This window comes from Babylonia areolata, chromosome 29 (assembly GCF_041734735.1).
Source record: "Babylonia areolata isolate BAREFJ2019XMU chromosome 29, ASM4173473v1, whole genome shotgun sequence".
NCBI classification, from domain to species: Eukaryota; Metazoa; Mollusca; class Gastropoda; order Neogastropoda; family Buccinidae; genus Babylonia; species Babylonia areolata.
Window position 1 is genome coordinate 11,728,887 of NC_134904.1, and position 22,693 is coordinate 11,751,579.

A 22,693-nucleotide genomic window follows, 5' to 3' on the forward strand; every position below is an offset into this window, starting at 1 on the left:
AGGAAACAATGGCAGTCTCCCTCTGTCTTCTCTGGCAGGCCTTGCCATGTTTGGCACAACATGCGTAAGGCAAGAGGGGGGGGGGGGCGGGGGGGGGGGGGGGGTTACGTTTTGGAATGAAGGGGACATCTATGTGCTGAAGGTAAAATGACAAACCCGACATTCCTCATAGACAAAATAATACAAGTTTCATGTGACTGATTAAAACTCTCTCTCTCTCTCTCTGGCATTCTCTTGGGTTTGTTTTTTTTCTTAGTAGACAAACAACTTTCTGAAAATTATCTCTGCATGTTTAACACAACTCCTCCACCCCCACTTCCCCTGATCACTTTTGCCAGGGTCGCGAAGTAAAAAACTGGAAATATATAACAGAATATATATATATATGTGTGTGTGTGTGTGTGTGTGTGTGTGTGTGTGTGCGTGTGTGTGTGTGTGTGTGGGTGGGTGGGTGTGGGTGTGTGTTCTATAAAATGCATTTTGTTTTAATCTAAGCCTTATTTACTTCATAGCTTTTATAATTTTTAGTGTGCTTTTGCATTCATATGAACACACTGGATGTTTTCCACTGTCAGATAGCGGTTGATATGTTTTTTAAGGCATGTTTATAGTCAACTATGATGTAAGGCGCTTTGAGCAGCATTGGTGCTGGATATCGCCAAACTATGTATTATTATTATTATTATTATTATTATCATAATCATCATTATTATTATTATGAGATGCATAGCATAAGAGAATAGTGCACCGCTAACATTTTATGTATGTGAAAGGAATAATGATTATGTAAAGAAAGGTTTCAGTTTCAACGTGTTCAGGTGTGCAGACCGATCCAATACACTACACTACATCTGCTAAAAATAATAAAAAGAAAGAAACAAAAAGCATATACCTGACCTATGCATAAACCAACGCTCCACTTAACTCAACGATCACTTGAGGACAGGTCATTACAGATCTTCGTAATCATTTGCCAATGTTCTCCTCAGTTCAGTGTACCGACAAGGTATGTGTCCCAGTATGACTTTACTTCCAAAACTATCGAAAACAATACCACCACCAGCAGCACGTTTACACACAATCCATTTCATTACGCACAATATGCACGTGGCAGCGCGCACATGCAACAGAAAGACTGAGTTTGCAAGAAAAAAAAAAAAACATGCATACATATGGAACACAGCATTGACCTGACTGACATTAAAAATCCTCCTCATCTAGTTTATGATGTTGGCTACAGCAGTGTATGGTTATAAGAATATAATTATAACATAATTATTTATTGCTATAAATGAGAGAGAACAGGTTATATAATATTCATTACTGAAATAACGCCACGCTACACATTACTAAACTATAACAAACACACACTCCTGTTTCTTTTCACACAAAAGTTCCGTCAAACGTCATCCGCAAAATCCCTTAGGCACCGTTTTATCGATCTGTTGTTGTTGTTGTTTTGTGGGTCAACAACGAAACGTGTATTATTGCTGTAATACCATCGTCATCTTCATCACTGCACCACACACAGAACAAGAGTCGTGTTCATCCATCCTTCTCTACTTCAACGCTCGAGCAGCCAGTGCTGGTCGTTGCGGTGGTCGACCCCACTGCTCTAAAAATAGATGGATAGCTCAATGGCCAGGAAAGCTGAAGCAAACTGGTCGCCATATTGATACTCGTATCCGACCGTAAGTCTTTTGGGAAGTTTTCTGCTTCCTGGTGGTAGTTTCAGACTGTAACCGTGTATCTTCGATGGAATCATGTTTTGCTTGCCTCCACGACATGCCAAATGTAGTGTCTTGACTGATATCTGCCGATGGTTTATTTACTAAAGTTATAGCAGGAAAACAATGCAGTGACACGCTGCACAAACTTGCTGTGGAGGCATACAGGAACGTCAGCTTAACTAGCGCCGCGAGCAAGTGAAAGTTTGCCGTGAAGCTGTTATCGTAGGCAGCTGAGCGCTCGGCTACATATATGACGTTACCGCTTCGCACTCGGCTACATAATTATATGAAGTTACCGCTTCACACTCAACTGACACAAGTAGCAAAATGGCTGATTGAACACTTCCGCTGGCTTTAGTTTGCAAAGGGGCTCAATGAAGGCATGCGCTATCCACCTATTTTTAGAACAGTGGACTGCAACACAGCCAACAGACGTGGAGGAATGTGGTGAACAGTTCTCCAGTGCCGAGTCCCAGTGACTGTTCACAGAACCGAGGGAGAAGGAGGTGGAAGCACGCAACACATCAGTGCAGAAGCCAGTGGAAAGAAGCGGTAGAAGGGGGAGAGGGAGGTAAAGATGGGTGCGGGGGTGGGATGGGGGTGTAGGGGGAGGCGGGGGCTGGTGGTCGGCGGGGAGTAGAGACTGGGGTGTGAGGGGTCGTGGGGGTGGGGGTGGATGGAGGGGATGGCTGGGCTAGGGAAATTAACCATCAGTTCCATTCCCTCAACAACAAACTGCACACAAGGCATCCGAACATTTTTTCTCTAAACATGTACTTTTTTTCTTCTTTTTTTTTGTATTGCTTCCTCTTTCTTTCTTTTTTTTTTCTTTTCTTTTAGTAACTGTTTTTTCTTTCTCTCGCTCTCTCTCAGGTCTACGAATAACTCGATACATTCGTTCGTTCATTCAGCTTCGAAACACACAGAGAATCACTCAGGACTTCTGGAACCAGTGTCTCCACTAGTGACCAGGTTCCAGGGCCCGCTTCGACACGGTCTTGTGTCCTTGGGGGAAGGCACTTTACTCCGAGTTTCCTCACTCCATCCAGGTGCGAACGGTTACGTTGGCCGGGGAAAGGTTAATTAACTCTCTCCATACGAACGGCGAAAGAGACGACGTTAACAGCGTTTCACCCCAATTACCATCATCAAAATATTGCAAGCGGAAGGCTCTTATACTGAAGAGGTGAATGTTGACAAAGAATACCGCAATTCTGACGACGGAAGCTAAAGGTTGGGTCATTGAGACACCCACTGGACATCCGAGGGGTCTGTGTAGAGGAGAAGAGAGGACTGGCCGTACTGAGTTAGTTAATTACAGACTGCCGGAAGGAGAGGACTGGGCCCCGCCTTCCCATGCTGAGAGCTCTAGACACAGCGGACATGAATTCACTGCCCGTGAAAAGCTACAGGACCTTCGGCACTAAACTTTGATTGAACTTGAAGCTGCAGAAGAAATCGAACAAATCCACATTTCTTCCTCCATCACAAATACACTCCTCTCCGTGATTGGCGGAGTGAACGTTCACGAATTGTTGTGGTCACTAATCGTTCCGCATTGAGGAGAAAAAAAAATTGTGGATGTTGCCCAATCCAGGGCTGTTCTGAGAACACAGATGGGGAACTCAGGAAGTGGGCTGTGAAGAACACCAGTCAAGCAACGTGTGTAACGGTTCCTCTTGGCGCTGAAGTTGTTCCTGTTCTGGTGGTGATGTGTTAACGGCGCCACGTACATCGGTCACAGGATTTCTTCACGAATATAATCATAGAATGAAACATTTATTTTTCTTTTTTTTTTTAGGTGTTTCACATTTTTGTTAGATGGGACTGTTATCGGACTAACCCTTTCCCAGTGCTTTTTCTCCGTGTGTGTGTGTGTGTGTGTGTGTGTGTGTGTGTGTGTGTGTGTGTATACGAAGGCGCGAGCGAGTGCCTTTGTGTGTGTGTGTGTGTGTGTGTGTGTGTGTGCGCGCGCGCGCGTAAACGTGCCCACCTGTGTGTTATGAGCATGCCTGTGTGTGTGTGTGTGAAGTTTTCTGCACTTGTGCGCAATGGAACAGGTGCGTGTGGCTCATGCACGCGCGATGGGCAAAAGCGCACACCACTGATGCCTGTAAGATGCAGGTGTGCTAACCCACCGCAAGGCCCGCGCTATGTACACTATATACACACCGGGACTTCAAGACTGACCCCCGCCAGGAGGACAACAACTCCCAGCTCACAACAGGATGTCGTCCGCCTCCCCCGTCTTGCGGAACACCCTCAGCTCGTTGCCTTCCATCACGTGGATGCTGCTGGGGCGGGACCTCCTCCGGCGTGGAGCAGCGGCGGGATAAGCCACCACCTCCCCGGGCGCCACAACTGGCACGTACACCACGCTCCCTGGAGGCGCGGCCTGCGGCACGAGCAGTGTGTGTGAGCCGGCCGGCTTGAGGAGGGTGGAGGCGGGGCGGACGTGCGGGGCGTACACCTGCTCGATGGGCCTGACGATGGTGGAAGGCAGCCTGGTGCCCCGGGTCCTCAGCGTCCGGAACTGACGAGGGTCGTAGCTGCCTCTCCGCGAAGACACCACGGGGTCGAAGGACACGCGCGTGCTGCCCGTGGTGGTGGCCGTGCTGCGGAGAGAGCCCGACTGAGACACCATGCGGCCCGTGAAGTTGGGCACCTGCACCAGCTCCGTGGACACGTGCCGGTGGATCTTGTAGGCCGGGATGTCCGTGTAGCCATTCGGGGCGGGGTTCTGGGGGGTCTGGCTGGGAACTCCGGACTCCGGGACCGCCACGGGTCGCTGGTAGCTTCCGTTTCCCGTGACGTGAACGGAGGAAGGCGTGGGGTTGGTGCCAGCACTGCCGTTGGAGTGAGCGCGGACGACGCCGTCTTGGCGGTAGTCTTCCACCACCACCCGACCTCCCCGGCCTTCTCCTCCGGCTCCTGGGCCTCCTCCGTTCCCCCGGTGCTGTAGACGTGGATGACTCCGCCGTTGTGCTCCTTGGTGGTGACGGGAAGCACTTCTGTTTCGATGTAGGGCGACTTGTCATCGTCGTCGTCGTCGTCGTTGTTGTTGTTGTTGTTGTTGTCGTCGTTGCTGTTGACGACGGTGATGACTTTGTTCTTGCTGCTGTTGCGAGAGAGGCTCCTCCTTAGGACTGCTGGGCTGACGGAGCCAGTTTTCTCCACCACCAGCTTCACGTCTTGCAGTTCCTGGGACAACACACAAGACACGGATATTTCAATGCATGTGCGAAAAAGAGAAAGAGACAAACATGCACACACACAAGAAAGCACACCAGAGCACGACCCCCCCCCCCCAACCCCCGACCCCCCTCAACCCCTCCCCCACCCCCCAGACAAACCAAACAATCTTCCAACATTAAAGTTTTTGCAACGTGATTGTCCATATACGAAGAAACAGACAGACAGAATTGTGTATGAATGAAGGTGAAAAAACAAAACAAACAAACAAAACATGGATTACACTTAATTGTATGACTTGTACACTTTCTTTCCATATTATTGTAACAAGCCCAAAATCAGTAAATTAAAAGTCGTATTTATTCCATAAATGCTATTGATTACTTTGACATTGTGTGATTTATATACAAAATAAAACGGTGGTCGACCTAAGAAAGTCCGGGTAAAAATTTTTTTTTTTAAATGCATGTGTGTAAGGTGGTCAGTCATATTGATTCAGATGTGTACGGTGGTCTGTCGTATTGGTTCAAATGTGTATGGTGGTCTGTCGTATTGGTTCAAATGTGTATGGTGGTCTGTCGTATTGGTTCAAATGTGTATGGTGGTCTGTCGTATTGGTTCAAATGTGTATTGTGGTCTGTCGTATTGGTTCAAATGTGTATGGTGGTCTGTCGTATTGGTTCAAATGTGTATTGTGGTCTGTCGTATTGGTTCAAATGTGTATTGTGGTCTGTCGTATTGGTTCAAATGTGTATGGTGATCAGTTGTATTGGTTCAAATGTGTATTGTGGTCTGTCGTATTGGTTCAAATGTGTATTGTGGTCTGTCGTATTGGTTCAAATGTGTATGGTGATCAGTTGTATTGGTTCAAATGTGTATTGTGGTCTGTCGTATTGGTTCAAATGTGTATGGTGATCAGTTGTATTGGTTCAAATGTGTATTGTGGTCTGTCGTATTGGTTCAAATGTGTATGGTGGTCTGTCGTATTGGTTCAAATGTGTATGGTGATCAGTTGTATTGGTTCAAATGTGTATGGTGATCAGTTGTATTGGTTCAAATGTGTATGGTGGTCTGTCGTATTGGTTCAAATGTGTATTGTGGTCTGTCGTATTGGTTCAAATGTGTATTGTGGTCTGTCGTATTGGTTCAAATGTGTATTGTGGTCTGTCGTATTGGTTCAAATATGTATTGTGGTCTGTCGTATTGGTTCAAATGTGTATTGTGGTCTGTCGTATTGGTTCAAATGTGTATGGTGGTCTGTCGTACTGGTTCAAATGTGTATGGTGGTCTGTCGTATTGGTTCAAATGTGTATTGTGGTCTGTCGTATTGGTTCAAATGTGTATGGTGGTCTGTCGTACTGGTTCAAATGTGTATGGTGGTCTGTCGTACTGGTTCAAATGTGTAAGGTGGTCTGTCGTATTGGTTCAAATGTGTATTGTGGTCTGTCGTATTGGTTCAAATGTGTATGGTGGTCTGTCGTACTGGTTCAAATGTGTATTGTGGTCTGTCGTATTGGTTCAAATGTGTAAGGTGGTCTGTCGTATTGGTTCAAATGTGTATTGTGGTCTGTCGTACTGGTTCAAATGTGTATTGTGGTCTGTCGTATTGGTTCAAATGTGTATGGTGGTCTGTCGTACTGGTTTAAACAGTATCTTATGTGGAACATGTCACGATACAACACAGTTATTGATAAACAGGACAAGAAGAAAACCAGTCGTGTTCGACTATGAGCATCCTAACATCAGACAAGGCACCTGATGTCCCGACTATCTGGCCTGGAATTTTTTTTTGTTTTTTTTATAGCGGAGAGTGTCTTGCCCAAGTAACGTTCCTACTCTTTCGGTCAAGAGGGTTTTAGGACAGTCGGCGTTGGAATGGTCCCAAAAAACACAAAGGGGATAAAGTCTATGAAGAGATTGTGGTTTGTAGAACAAGATTCAGTTTTGTTTAGTGTCCAGTGTTTCAAACCACAAGTTTATCTTCAGGGACTACTGTATTAACTGGAAATGGCAGTGAAGGTAATCAGTACTGAGTTATGAGTATTGTCCGGTAAAGAAAGCAAAGATGGGCAGGAGGTGTGAGTATTTGTATTTGTATTTCTTTTTATCGCAACAAATTTCTCTGTGTGAAATTCGGGCTGCTCTCCCCCAGGGAAAGCGTGTCGCTACACTACAGCGCCTCCCTTTTTCTTTTCTTTTTTTTCCCCCTGCGTGCAGTTTTATCTGTTTTTCCTATCGACGTGGATCTCTCTACAGAATTTTGCCAGGAACAACTCTTTTGTTGCCGTGGGTTCTTTTACGTGTGCTGAGTGCATGCCTGCACACGGGAACCTCGGTTTATCGTCTCATCCGAATGACTAGCGTCTAGACCACCACACAAGGTCTAGTGGAGGGGGAGAAAATATCGGGGGTTGAGCCGTGATTCGAACCAGCGCGCTCAGATTCTCTCGCTTCCTAGGCGGACGCATTACCTCTAGGCCATCACTCCGCATATATCCACTACAGATCAGGTTATGGACATGAAGAGAAAAAACACGAGTCATAGGAGGTGGGGAAAAAAACGGCGGTCCAGACTGGTGGTGGTGTAAATTTGCTTCGGCCCATCAGTCATCATTTTTATGTCATCGTTGAAAAAAAAAAAAAAAACCCACTGGAAATCACAGTGGTGTACAATCACTCATGCTCACGCACCCGTGCACACGAAACCCAATTATGAGTGTCAGCCGTGCTCGACTCCGAACAGCAGAGAAGGCAGTTAACTGTCCCAGCTACCTGGGCTAGAGTTTGATTATGGTGGAGAGAGTCTTGCCCAAATGACATCCCCCACTCTCTCGGCCAAGAGGGTTTTAGGACAGTCAGCGTTGGGGTGGTCCTCAAAGACCGACGAACCCACGAAGCGAAGACCGAAACACACTGACTCAGTCAATGCATCACACTCGTAAAGCGATAATATAAACAAAGACAAATGCTGGAAGGGATATAAAGGAAGGAGATAAATATTTTTTTTAAACACATAAGAAACTCGAAGGTACATGTTAATTTGTATAATTATGTCAAAATGTACAACCTTCACAATAGACTATCTGTGCCCCCCCCCCCCATCCCCTCGCCAACCCCCTCAATCCCCCATTCCCCATTCTCATGCACACACAAACACGAACATCCTAAAACGTACACACTTCATGAAACATAATTTGTTAAGAGTGGAGTGATGGCCTAGAGGTAACACATCCGCCTAGGAAGAGAGAGAATCTGAGCGCGCTGGTTCGAATCACGGCTCAGCCGCCGATATTTTCTCCCCCTCCACTAGACCTTGAGTGGTAGTCTGGACGCTAGTCATTCGGATGAGATGATAAACCGAGGTCCCGTGTGCTAGCATGCACTTAGCGCACGTAAAAGAACCCACGGCAACAAAAGGGTTGTTCCTGGCAAAATTCTGTAGAAAAATCCACTTCGATAGGAAAAACAAACAAAACTGCACGCAGGAAAAAATACAAAAAAAAGGGTGGCGCTGTAGTGTAGCGACGCGCTCTCCCTGGGGAGAGCAGGCAGAATTTCACACAGAGAAATCTGTTGTGATAAAAAGAAATACAAATACAAATACAAGTACTTCAGTTAAATATTCTATTCCATACAATACAATGCAACACAACACCATACAATACAATACCATACAATACAACACAACACAATACAATACAACACAATACAATATAATACAATACAACACAATGCAATGTACGGTACAGTATAAAACACATGTGTCCATCCACCTGGCAATGAACTGTGTCCACACAGACTGGTCGCTCACCCCACACCATGTCTCAGCCCAGAGCCGAGCTCAATGCACAAACAACATGACAAACGTTGGACCACAAGATCAAAAAGCAACACACACACACACACACACACACACACACACACACACAGAGCTAAATACATACAAACAGGTAACACAACATGGCGGCTTGATTAACCACACACACACACACACACACATACACACACACGCCCATATACACACACACGCGCGCGCGCACGCACACACACACACACACACACACACACACACACACACACACACACACACACACACACAAGCTGCATAAAGTGACATACATCTTTAAAAAAACAAACAAAAAAACCCACACAATTTCAGAATACGAACACGAAAAGAAATCAGTCACACCAACACAACCTAATTTCACACACACACACACAAAATAATATCGACAACATAACTCGGTCGCTGTGGGTCACATTGCTCAGTGATCATGACACAAAAGGACCGAAAGCTTTTCGGGCATAGATCAGCAGCAGTAAACAAAAATGTGGGGAGGGGGGTGGGGGGGGCGTGTCTTAAAAACGGGGAGAAAGACAGGGAGGGGTGTGTGTGTGGGCGGGTGGGGGGTGGGAGGGGGAGAAGGATCGCTGGGGTGTGGGGGCGGGGGGGCGGGAGGGTGGGAGAGGGGATATGGGTGTGGGTGGGAGCGAGGATCACGGACCTATACCTTCAAGTCCGTGGGCGAGGACAAAAGTCTAAGTCTAAAGCAGCAGAAGACATTGGACGACCCCCGAAAGCTACACAGGCCGCCAAAAGTCCTGTCCAAACACACGAACCGGTTTTTAAAATCCTGCTCAGTGAACCCTCCCACCCCACACCCCACCACGCCCCCCATCCCCCGTCACTCCCCCCCCCACATCCCCCCACCCACCCCCCACCTCCCATCCACAGAGAGAGATGAGCGACGGGGATTATTCTATTCAGGACATAATTATGAGTGGGGGTGGGGGGGGGACACACAGGGGTGTGGCAGGAAAGGGTAGGTGTGGAAGTTACTTGACACCATACTGATGCGATGTTAGTGTCGGTAGGACAGGCAAGGGAGAATAGACATGCCAAGGCAAGGCAAGGCAAGGCATGGCAAGGCAAGGCAAGGCAAGGCAGGGCAAGGCAAGGCAAGGCAAGGCAAGGCAAGGCAATGCAAGGCAAGAAGTCTACTTTGATGATGCGCGGGAGAGACGGCTTAAAACAGCACGAGTGTAAGGAACAGTTATTCATCTTTGTTTCTTATACCCCATCTGTGTGTGTGTGTGTGTGTGTGTGTGTGTGTGTGTGTGTGTGTGTGTGTGTGTGTGTGTGTGTGTGTGTGTGTGTGCGCGCGCGCGCGCGCTGTATGTGTGTGTGTGTGTGTGTGTGTGTGTGTGTGTGTGCGGTATGTGTGTGTATGTGTGTGAGAACTCTCTGTGTGTGTGTGTGTGTGTGTGTGTGTGTGTGTGTGTGTGTGTGTGTGTGTGTGTGTAAGTCTTATCATTACCATGCTTATGCCTTTATGTAGTATTGTGTTCGCATGCTATGACTGTGAGTAGCACTGTGTAGTGCGTGCAATGACATATTAATGCAGTATTGTGTAGTGTCGATCCTGTTTCAGGGTGGGGACTGGATGAAAAAAAAAACAAAAGGGCGCCAATGTTTATGTTTTATTCTCGAAAATAAAGAATTGTGTCTTCTCTTCTCTCTCTCTCTCTCTCTCTCTCTCACGCACACACACACACACACACACACACACACACACACACACACACACACACGTTTGCACGCGTGCACACATGCGCCACACCATGACTACATATGTAGCTAGAACGACACTGCACGAACGCAGCGTACTGAAAATTAATAATCATAACCATCTAGATGGGATGCGCGAGCGCGCGCGCGTGTGTGTCTACATTTTGTGTGGAGTGGGCGTGGGTTTGTAGGATGGAGTTGGAACGGGGTGATTTGTGTTTGTATGTTTTCAGTATGCAGGAATCATTGCATTGAAAAAAAAAACACACACAAAAACACACACACACACACACACACACACACACACACACAGAGAGAGAGAGAGAGAGAGGGGGCTTTTCTATCATCAGATTGGGCGTACCAAAAATATCCTTTTATTATTATCATTATTATTTCCTGCACGAGGCACGCTCTCATTTCCACACGGAAGCTGATTCGTCATGTCAAATCCCAGCGACAGTCCTACAATGATTCCTTTCTGTCATCCTGTTGCTAACCCTGCTGTCATCATCAGTCCCTACCATGATACTACTGTCATACTGTAATCCTTAGAGCGTACGTTATTTTGTGTGTGTGGTGTGTGTGTGTGTGTGTGTGTGTGTGTGTGTGTATGTGTGTGGGTGTGTGTGTGTGTGGGTGGGTGTGTTAGTGTGTTCTTTTTTTCTTTTATAAACTATTTCCCCTCCCCGAGGACAACAGCCTCCCCCCCACCCCCCAGACCCCTCCCGCACCTTCCTCCCCCCTGCCTCCTCCACCCCACCCCCACCCCACCGTCCCCGCTTTTTTTGTCTTTTTTTGTTTTGTTTTTTTGTTTGTTTGTTTGTTGTAGTCGTGACACAAATATAGCACGACCCAGCACAATACGGTACAATGCAATACGATGTGATGCGTTAAAACGCAGTGCAATACAAACATTGCAATACAAGGGCATGCAAAACGCAACGCAACGCAACGCAACACAATACACAACACAACTCACCAAAAAAAACAAAAAACATACACAACAACAGCTCAACATCGACACAGCACAAACGCAAACCCGACCACACAGCACTCTAAGTGAAAACCACATGCACACACAAACACAGCACCTCCCAGCATCACAATTCAACGCCACACAGCATAATGCAATGCAATTAAACACCGCACCACACAGCCTCGCAACGTGCAACACAACACAACACAACACCACATCGCAACACCCCGCAGCATATAATGCCTTACCACACCACACCACACCACACACCACATACCACCTCACCAAAAACACACTACAACAAACACACCCCACATGTCACAACACTACACTACACACCACACCACACCACACCACACCACAAACCTCACCAAAACACAACACACACCACACCACACCACACTACCCCACACACCACCTACAACACACACCACATCACACCACACCACACCACATCAACCCATACATCACAACACCCCCACAACACCCCACACCACACCACACCACACCACACCTCACCACACCACCCCAACCCAACCCACACACCACCACACACCACACCACATCACACCATCCCACACCACACTACACATCACAACACCACACCACATAGCACAACACTACACCCGACAACACTCCCCGCTGCATAACACCGCGCACTACACAACTTGACATCACACACCACACCACACATATACAACATAACACCACACAGCACATTACAACACAACACCACACTACACAACAACACACCACACCACACCACACACCACACAACACCACACAACAACACACCACACCACACCACACACCACACAACACACCACACCACACCACACAACAACACACCACACACCATACCACACCACACCACACCACACCACAACAACCAATAACACACCACCCCACCCCACCCCACCCCACACCACACACACTACACCACACCACACCACACCACACCACACCACACCACACCACACACACAACACAACACACACTACACTACACCACACCACACCACACCACACCACACCACACTACACACAACGTATGATAGTCGTGCCTGACTATGACCACCAGAATAGCAGAGTAGGAAACTGCTGTTCTAACTATCCGTTCGAGACTTTGGTTATAGTGGAAGAGTGTCCTGCCCAAGTTACATCCCCACTCTCTCGGCTAAGAAGGTTATAGGACAGTCGGCGTTGGAATTTGGAATGGTTCCCAAAAGGCCAACTAGCCCTTAAAGCTGCAGCACTAAGAGCCAGTGCAATCTTCCCTCCTGATTTCAGAGTCATAGTCCTTCACAAAAGACTAAGCGGCAAATGATGTCCCACTACATTGTGGTCAAACAACTCTCGCCATGCTGCTGGCCCAGCTGAAAGCCGATGTCAGCCTGTGATATCCATAAGCCGAGCATCGGGCACAGTTTCAGTTTCAGTTTCAGTTTCAGTAGCTCAAGGAGGCGTCACTGCGTTCGGACAAATCCATATATACGCTACACCACATCTGCCAAGCAGATGCCTGACCAGCAGCGTAACCCAACGCGCTTAGTCGGGCCTTGAGAAAAAAAAAAATATATAGATAAGCTTACATAAATAAATAAATAATTATTATGATATAAAAACGGTAGTAGTAATGAAAATAATTTTTAAAAAAAATTAATAATAATAAATAAATAATTAAATAAATAAGACAACAATGATAATAAATAAGCAAATAAATGTAAAACATGAAGACACACATTCACACACACAGACACACACACACACACACACACACACACATAACAGATATGCACCAAACACGCAGTTTCACAGACATGAAAGCACAGTCAAATACATATAAACGTACATGAGCACAACAACTCAGCACAAAGTTCAAACCCACCTGGGACAGCTCGTCCACCTCTCTCTGCGCGGGAACCATCACCAGGCCCCCGTTCCCACCAAGCGCGTCGTCCGGCACGAGGCGGTACCTGGAGCGGCCGTCGCCATTGGTGGCCTTGTCGCCGTCAATCACGGGCGCGTGGCCGCCCCCGGCGCTGCCATTGGGCTGCGAGAGGGTGGTGGGCGGGGCGAGGCCCGGGTCCTCCTTGAAGACCTCCTGAAGGTGGCGGTTGGCGTTGTGCTGGCTCCTCTCCCGCAGGGTCCACTTGCCGTTGTCCTTCCGCCTCAGCACCACGTTGCCTGAGTCGATGGTGGGGTTGTCCTTCAGCGCCTGTTGGAGTCAACAACAAAGTCGAGGTCTGTGCGCTATGCGCCACTGGTATGATAACAGAGTTAAGGTATAGCGCCTGTGCGTGAGTCTAGTGCCTGCTGGATGACATCAAAGTCAAAGTCTAGCGCCTGTGGGATAACAACAAAGTGTGGGATGTGGGATGACAACAACGTCTGTGGAACGACAACAGCCTGTGGGATGACAACAAAGTCTGTGGGATATGGGATGACAACAGTCAAAGTCTGTGGGATGACAACAAAGTCAAAGTATGTGGGATGACAACAAAGTCAAAGTCTGTGGGATGACAACAAAGTCTGTGGGATATGGAATGACAACAAAGACTGTTGAATGACAACAAAGTCTGTAGGGTGACAACAAAGTCTGTGGGATGACAATAAAATCAAAGTCTGTTGGATGACAATAAAATCAAAGTCTGTGGGATGACAACAAAGTTTGTGCGATGACAACAAAGTCAAAGTCTCTGGGATGACAACAAAGTCTGTGGGGTGACAACAAAGTATGTGGGATGACAACAAAGTCTGTGACAACAAAGTCTGTAGGGTGACAACAAAGTCTGTGACAACAAAGTCTGTGGGATGACAACAAAGTCTGTGGGGTGACAACAAAGTCTGTGGGATGACAACAAAGTCTGTGGGATGACAACAAAGTATGTGGGATGACAACAAAGTATGTGGGGTGACAACCAAGACTGTGGGATGACAACAAAGTCTGTGGGGTGACAACAAAGCCTGTGGGAAGACAACAAAGTCTGTGGGATGACATGACAAAGTCTCTGGGAAGTCAACAAAGTCTGTGGGAAGACAACGAAGTCTGTGGGATGACATGACAAAGTCTCTGGGAAGTCAACAAAGTCTGTGGGATGACAACGAAGTCTGTGGGATGACATGACAAAGTGGGAAGTCAACAAAGACTGTGGGAAGTCAACAAAGTCTGTGGGATGACAACAAAGTCTGTGGGAAGTCAACAAAGTCTCTGGGAAGTCAACAAAGTCTGTGGGAAGACAACAAAGTCTGTGGGAAGACATGACAAAGTCTCTGGGAAGTCAACAAAGTCTGTGGGATGACAACGAAGTCTGTGGGAAGTCAACAAAGTCTGTGGGATGACAACAAAGTCTGTAGGGTGACAACAAAGTCTGTGGGATGACAATAAAATCAAAGTCTGTGGGATGACAACAAAGTTTGTGGGATGACAACAAAGTCAAAGTCTGTGGGATGACAACAAAGTCTGTGGGGTGACAACAAAGTGAAAGTTTTTTGGGATGACAACAACGTCTGTGGGGTGACAACAAAGTATGTGGGATGACAACAAAGTCTGTGGGGTGACAACAAAGTATGTGGGGTGACAACAAAGTCTGTGGGATGACAACAAAGTCAAAGTCTGTGGGATGGCAACAAAGCCTGTGGGATGACAACAAAATTTGTGGAATGACAATAGAGTCTGTGGGATGACAATAAAGTCAAAGTCTGTGGGATGGCAACAAAGTCTGTGGGATGACAACAAAGTTTGTGGGATGACAACAAAGTCTGTGGGATGACAACAAAGTCAAAGTCTGTGAGATGACAAAGTCTGTGGGATGACAACAAAGTCTGTGGGATGACAACAAAGTCTGTGGGGTGACAACAAAGCCTGTGGGATAACAACAAAGTCAAAGTCTGTGGGATGACAACAAAGTCTGTGGGAAGACAACAAAGTCTGTGGGGTGACAACAAAGCCTGTGGGGTGACAAAGTCTGTCGGATGACAACAAAGTCTGCAGGGTTACAACAAAGTCTGTGGGATAACAACAAAGTCAAAGTCTGTGGGATGACAAAGTCTGTGGAACGACAACAAAGTCAAAGTCTGTGGGAAGACAACAAAGTCTGTGGGAAGACAACAAAGTCTGTGGGATGACAACAAAGTCTGTGGGATGACAACAAAGTCTGTGGGGTGACAACAAAGTCTGTGGGATGACAACAAAGTCTGTGACAACAAAGTCTGTTGGATGACAACAAAGTCTGTGACAACAAAGTCTGTAGGGTGACAACAAAGTCTGTGACAACAAAGTCTGTGGGATGACAACAAAGTCTGTGGGGTGACAACAAAGTATGTGGGGTGACAACAAAGTCTGTGGGATGACAACAAAGTCAAAGTCTGTGGGGTGACAACAAAGTCTGTGGGGTGACAACAAAGTCTGTGGGATGACAATAAAGTCAAAGTCTGTGGGATGACAACAAAGTCTGTGGGGTGACAACAAAGTCTGTGACAACAAAGTATGTGGGGTGACAACAAAGTCTGTGACAACAAAGTATGTGGGGTGACAACAAAGTCTGTGGGATGACAACAAAGTCTGTGGGATGACAACAAAGTCTGTGACAACAATGTATGTGGGATGACAACAACGTCTGTGACAACAAAGTCTGTGGGATGACAACAAAGTCTGTAGGATGACAACAAAGTCTGTGACAACAAAGTCTGTGGGATGACAACAAAGTCTGTGACAACAAAGTACGTGGGATGACAACAAAGTCTGTGACAACAAAGTATGTGGGATGACAACAAAGTCTGTGACAACAAAGTATGTGGGATGACAACAAAGTCTGTGACAACAAAGTCTGTAGGATGACAACAAAGTCTGTGACAACAAAGTACGTGGGATGACAACAAAGTCTGTGACAACAAAGTATGTGGGGTGACAACAAAGTCTGTGACTACAAAGTATGTGGGGTGACAACAAAGTCTGTGGGGTGACAATAAAGTCTGTGACAACAAAGTCTGTGGGGTGACAACAAAGTCTGTGACAACAAAGTATGTGGGGTGACAACAAAGTCTGTGACAAGAAAGTCTGTGGGGTGACAACAAAATCTGTGGGATGACAACAAAGTCTGTGACAACAAAGTATGTGGGGTGACAACAAAGTCTGTGACAACAAAGTATGTGGGGTGACAACAAAGTCTGTGACAAGAAAGTCTGTGGGGTGACAACAAAATCTGTGGGATGACAACAAAGTCTGTGACAACAAAGTATGTGGGGTGACAACAAAATCTGTAGGATGACAACAAAATCTGTGACAACAAAGTCCGTGGGGTGACAACAAAGTCTGTGACAACAAAGTAATGTGGGATGAAAACAAAGTCTGTGACAACAAAGTCTGTGGGGTGACAACAAAGTCTGTGGGATGAAAACAAAGTCTGTGACAACAAAGTCTGTGGGATGACAACAAAGTCTGTGGGATGAAAACAAAGTCTGTGGGATGACAACAAAGTCTGTGACAACAAAGTCTGTGACAAAGTCTGTGGGATGAAAACAAAGTCCGTGACAACAAAGTCTGTAGGGTGACAACAAAGTCTGTGGGGTGACAACAAAGTTAAGGTCTAACGCCTGTGGGTCTGTCTAGGCAGTTCAATTCTGGCTTCAGAACACATCTATACAAATCTACTCTCATAGATGTGTGTGTGTGTGTGTGTGTGTGTGTGTGTGTGTGTGTGTGTGTGTGCGCGCGCGCGCGCGCGACTGTGTGTGTCTATGTTTGCGAATGTGTGTGTGTGTGTGTGCGTGTGTTTGTGTGTGTGTGTGTGTGTGTGTGTGTGTGTGTGTGTGTGTGTGTGTGTGTGTGTGTGTGTGACGTTACCAGTCATAAACTCAACATTGCCTCTATTAACATAAAATGTCCAGTCATACACACGTTTCCAGTCATACACACGTTTCTAGTCATACAGTCATATACACGTTTTCAGTCATACACACGTTTCTAGTCATACACAGTCATACACACGTTTCTAGTCATACAGTCATATACACGTTTCCAGTCATACACAGTCATACACAAATTTCTAGTTATGCACACGTTTCCAGTCATACACAGTCATACACACGTTTCCATACACAGTCATACACACGTTTCCAGTCATACACAAGTTTCCAGTCATACACACATTTCCATACACAGTCATACACACGTTTCCATACATAGTCATACACACGTTTCCAGTCATACACACGTTTCCAGTCATACACAGTCATACACATGTTTCCAGTCATACACATGTTTCCAGTCATGCACAGTCATACACATGTTTCCAGTCATACACAGTCATACACATGTTTCCAGTCATACACATGTTTCCAGTCATGCACAGTCATACACATGTTTCCAATCATACACAGTCATACACACGTTTCCAGTCATACACAAGTTTTCAGTCATACACAGTCATACACACGTTTCCAATCATACACAGTCATACACACTTTTCCAGTCATACACATGTTTCCAGTCATACACACATTTCCATACACAGTCATACACACGTTTCCATACATAGTCATACACACGTTTCCATACACAGTCATACACACGTTTCCAGTCATACACACGTTTCCAGTCATACACAGTCATACACATGTTTCCAGTCATACACAGTCATAGACATGTTTCCAGTCATACAGTCATGCACATGTTTCCAGTCATACACAGTCATACACACTTTTCCAATCATACACACATTTCCAGTCATATACATTCATACACGTTTCCAGTTATATACACGTTTCCAGTCATACGCACGTTTCCATGAATTCATACACACGTTTCCATGAATTCATACACACGTTTCCGGTCATAATACACGCAACGTTTCCGCGTCACAGACTCTTCTTCAAGGGCCTCGCAATTGTGAAGTGAAATGGGCACACACACACACACACACACACACACACACACACCAAAAACAACATGTGGAAGCACCGTAGCAGAATCGGATATAGTCGTTGGACTTATGAGACAGTGTTCACCAATAATAAGAATCTGAGGCATCCGTTTAAGGCATTGTGTTGTGTACTTGGGGTGAAGACCATGACTTCGGTTGGTAGATAGATAGATAGATAGATAGATAGATAGATAGATAGATAGACAGACAGAAGACAGACAAACAAATCAACAGATGGATAAACAGATCCCCAGAGAATAACTGGTGTGTTATTCATGGCTGTTATATATATTAGTGTGTGTGTGTGTGTGTGTGTGTGTGTGTGTGTGTGTGTGTCTGTGTGTCTGTGTGTGTGTGTGTCTGTGTGTGTGTGTGTTGATAAATAGTTCTATCAGTTTCGATAGAATAATTTCCATCACCCATAAAACAAACAAACAAACAAACACAACAACAACAACAACAACCACCACCCAGCACGGAACCATCTGCAAGAACCCTCGTCACAGATTATGTGGTGTGCAAGACGATATGACTTAGTGGAAGTCTTCCTTCTTCTGCCCGGCTCATTGTATTGTGACAGATTTCAGATAAAACACTGTTCAAACCAACAAGCAGGCACACACCCACCAAACTTCTAATTATCACCCAACACAAAACACAGAACCATACCACCCATCACAGAACTATACCACCCAACACACAACACAGAACTATACCACCCAACACACAACACAGAACTATACCACCCAACACACAACACAGAACTATACAACCCAACACAGAACCATACCACCCAACACAGAACTATACCACCCAACACACAGCACAGAACTATACCACCCAACACAGAACTATACCACCCAACACACAGCACAATACTATACCACCCAACACAGAACTATACCACCCAACACACAGCACAGAACTATACAACCCAACACAGAACTATACCACCCAACACACAGCACAGAACTATACAACCCAACACAGAACTATACCACCCAACACACAGCACAGAACTATACCACTCAACACACAGCACAGAACTATACCACCCAACACACAGCACAGAACTATACCACCCAACACACAGCACAGAACTATACCACCCAACACACAACACAGAACTATACCACCCAACACACAACACAGAACTATACCACCCATCACACAACACAGAACTATACAACCCAACACACAACACAGAACTATACCACCCAGCACACAACACAGAACTATACCACCCAACACACAAGCACAGAACTATACCACCCAACACACAACACACAACTATACCACCCATCACACAACACAGAACTATACCACCCATCACACAACACAGAACTATACCACCCAACACACAGACACAGAACTATACCACCCAACACACAACACAGAACTCCAACACACAGCACAGAACGATACCACCCAACACACAACACAGAACTATACCACCCATCACACAACACAGAACTATACCACCCAACACACAACACAGAACTATACAACCCAACACACAACACACAACTATACCACCCATCACACAACACAGAACTATACCACCCAACACACAACACAGAACTATACCACCCAACACACAGCACAGAACTCCACCACCCAACACACAGCACAGAACTACACCACCCAACACACAACACAGAACTATACCACCCAACACACAACACAGAACGATACCACCCAACACACAACACAGAACTCCACCACCCAACACACAACACAGAACTCCACCACCCAACACAAAAACACAGAACTCCACCACCCAACACACAACACAGAACTCCACCACCCAACACACAACACAGAACTCCACCACCCAACACACAAAAACACAGAACTCCACCACCCAACACACAACACAGAACTACACCACCCAACACACAAAAACACAGAACTCCACCACCCAACACACAGCACAGAACTACACCACCCAACACACAACACAGAACTCCACCACCCAACACACAACTACACCACCCAACACACAGCACAGAACTCCACCACCCAACACACAACACAGAACTATACCACCCATCACACAAAAACACAGAACTCCACCACCCAACACACAAAAACACAGAACTCCACCACCCAACACACAAAAACACAGAACTCCACCACCCAACACACAAAAACACAGAACTATACCACCCAACACACAGCACAGAACTATACCACCCAACACACCACCCAAAACAAACCACAGAACTATATACCACTCAACACAAACCACAGAACTATATACCACTCAACACAAACCACAGAACCATATCACTCAACACAAACCACAGAACCATATCACTCAACACAAACCACACAACTATATCCCACAAACAAACCACAGAACTATATACCACTCAACACAAACCACAGAACCATACCACTCAACACAAACCACAGAACTATATCCCACAAAACAAACCACAGAACTATATACCACTCAACACAAACCACAAAACTATACCACTCAACACAAACCACAGAATTATACCACTCAACACAAACTACACAACTATATCCCACAAAAAAACCCACAGAACTATATACCACTCAACACAAACCACAAAAAAACCCACTCAACACAAACCACAGAATTATACCACTCAACACAAACTACACAACTATATCCCACAAAACAAACCACAGAACTATATACCACTCAACACACACCACAGAATTATACCACTCAACACAAACTACACAACTATATCCCACAAAAAAACCCACAGAACTATATACCACTCAACACAAACCACAAAAAAACCCACTCAACACAAACCACAAAACTATACCACTCAACACAAACCACAGAATTATACCACTCAACACAAACCACAAAACTACACCACTCAACACAAACCACAGAATTATACCACTCAACACAAACCACACAACTACATCCCACAAAAAAACCCACAGAACTATATACCACTCAACACAAACCACAAAACTATACCACTCAACACAAACCACAGAATTATACCACTCAACACAAACCACAGAACTATATACCACTCAACACAAACCACAAAACTATACCACTCAACACAAACCACAGAACTATATACCACTCAACACAAACCGCAAAACTATACCACTCAACACAAACCACAAAACTATACCACTCAACACAAACCACACAACTATATCCCACAAAACAAACCACACAACTATATACCACTCAACATAGACCACACAACTATTTACCACGCAACAGAAACCACAGAACCATATACCACTCAACACAAACCACAGAATTATACCACTCAACACAAACCACACAACTATATCCCCCAAAACAAACCACAGAACTATATACCACTCAACATAAACCACAGAACTATATACCACTCAACACAAACCGCAAAACTATACCACTCAACAAAAACCACAGAACTATATACCACTCAACACAAACCGCAAAACTATACCACTCAACACAAACCACAAAACTATACCACTCAACAAAAACCACAGAACTATATACCACTCAACACAAACCGCAAAACTATACCACTCAACAAAAACCACAGAACTATATACCACTCAACACAAACCGCAAAACTATACCACTCAACACAAACCGCAAAACTATACCACTCAACAAAAACCACAGAACTATATACCACTCAACACAAACCACAGAACTATGTCCCCCAAAACAAACCACAGTACTATATACCACTCAACACAAACCACAGAACCATATCACTAACATAAACCACCACAACTATACCCAAACAAACCAACAACTTATACCACCAACAAAACACACAACTATATACCACCCCAAAACACAGACATACACCAAACACACACAATATATCCCACAAAACAAACCACAAACTATATACCACTCAACACAAACCACAGAACTATATACCACTCAACACAAACCACAGAACCATATCACTCAACACAAACCACAGAACATATCATACCAAACCACCAACTAACCACAAACAAACCACAAACTATACCACTCAACACAAACCACAGAACATACCACTCAACACAAACCACAGAACTATATACCACTCAACACAACCAAACTAACACCAACAAAACCACAAACTATACCACTCAACACAAACCCCAAATCAAAACAACCAACAACTAACTCAAAAAACCACAGAACTATATACCACTCAACACAAACCGCAAAACTATACCACTCAACACAAACCACAGAACTATATCCCCCAAAACAAACCACAGTACTATATACCACTCAACACAAACCACAGAACCATATCACTCAACATAAAACCACACAACTATATCCC

General features: G+C 45.5%; 1 protein-coding gene across 3 annotated transcripts in view; it reads right to left on the reverse strand.

The window, feature by feature from the left end:
• Positions 1–4,118: 4,118 nt before the first annotated feature.
• LOC143275009 (uncharacterized) overlaps positions 4,119–22,693 on the reverse strand; it is a 74,115-nt gene continuing 55,540 nt past the window's right edge. For all 3 annotated transcript variants that reach the window (XM_076579069.1, XM_076579068.1, XM_076579066.1), the window contains exons 3-4: positions 13,355–13,684; positions 4,119–4,931 (exon numbers count right to left, since the gene is read on the reverse strand). In XM_076579069.1, the coding sequence (XP_076435184.1) occupies positions 4,251–4,931; positions 13,355–13,684 (1,011 nt within the window). In that variant the 3' untranslated portion in view covers positions 4,119–4,250. The remainder of the gene's footprint in view (positions 4,932–13,354; positions 13,685–22,693) is intronic.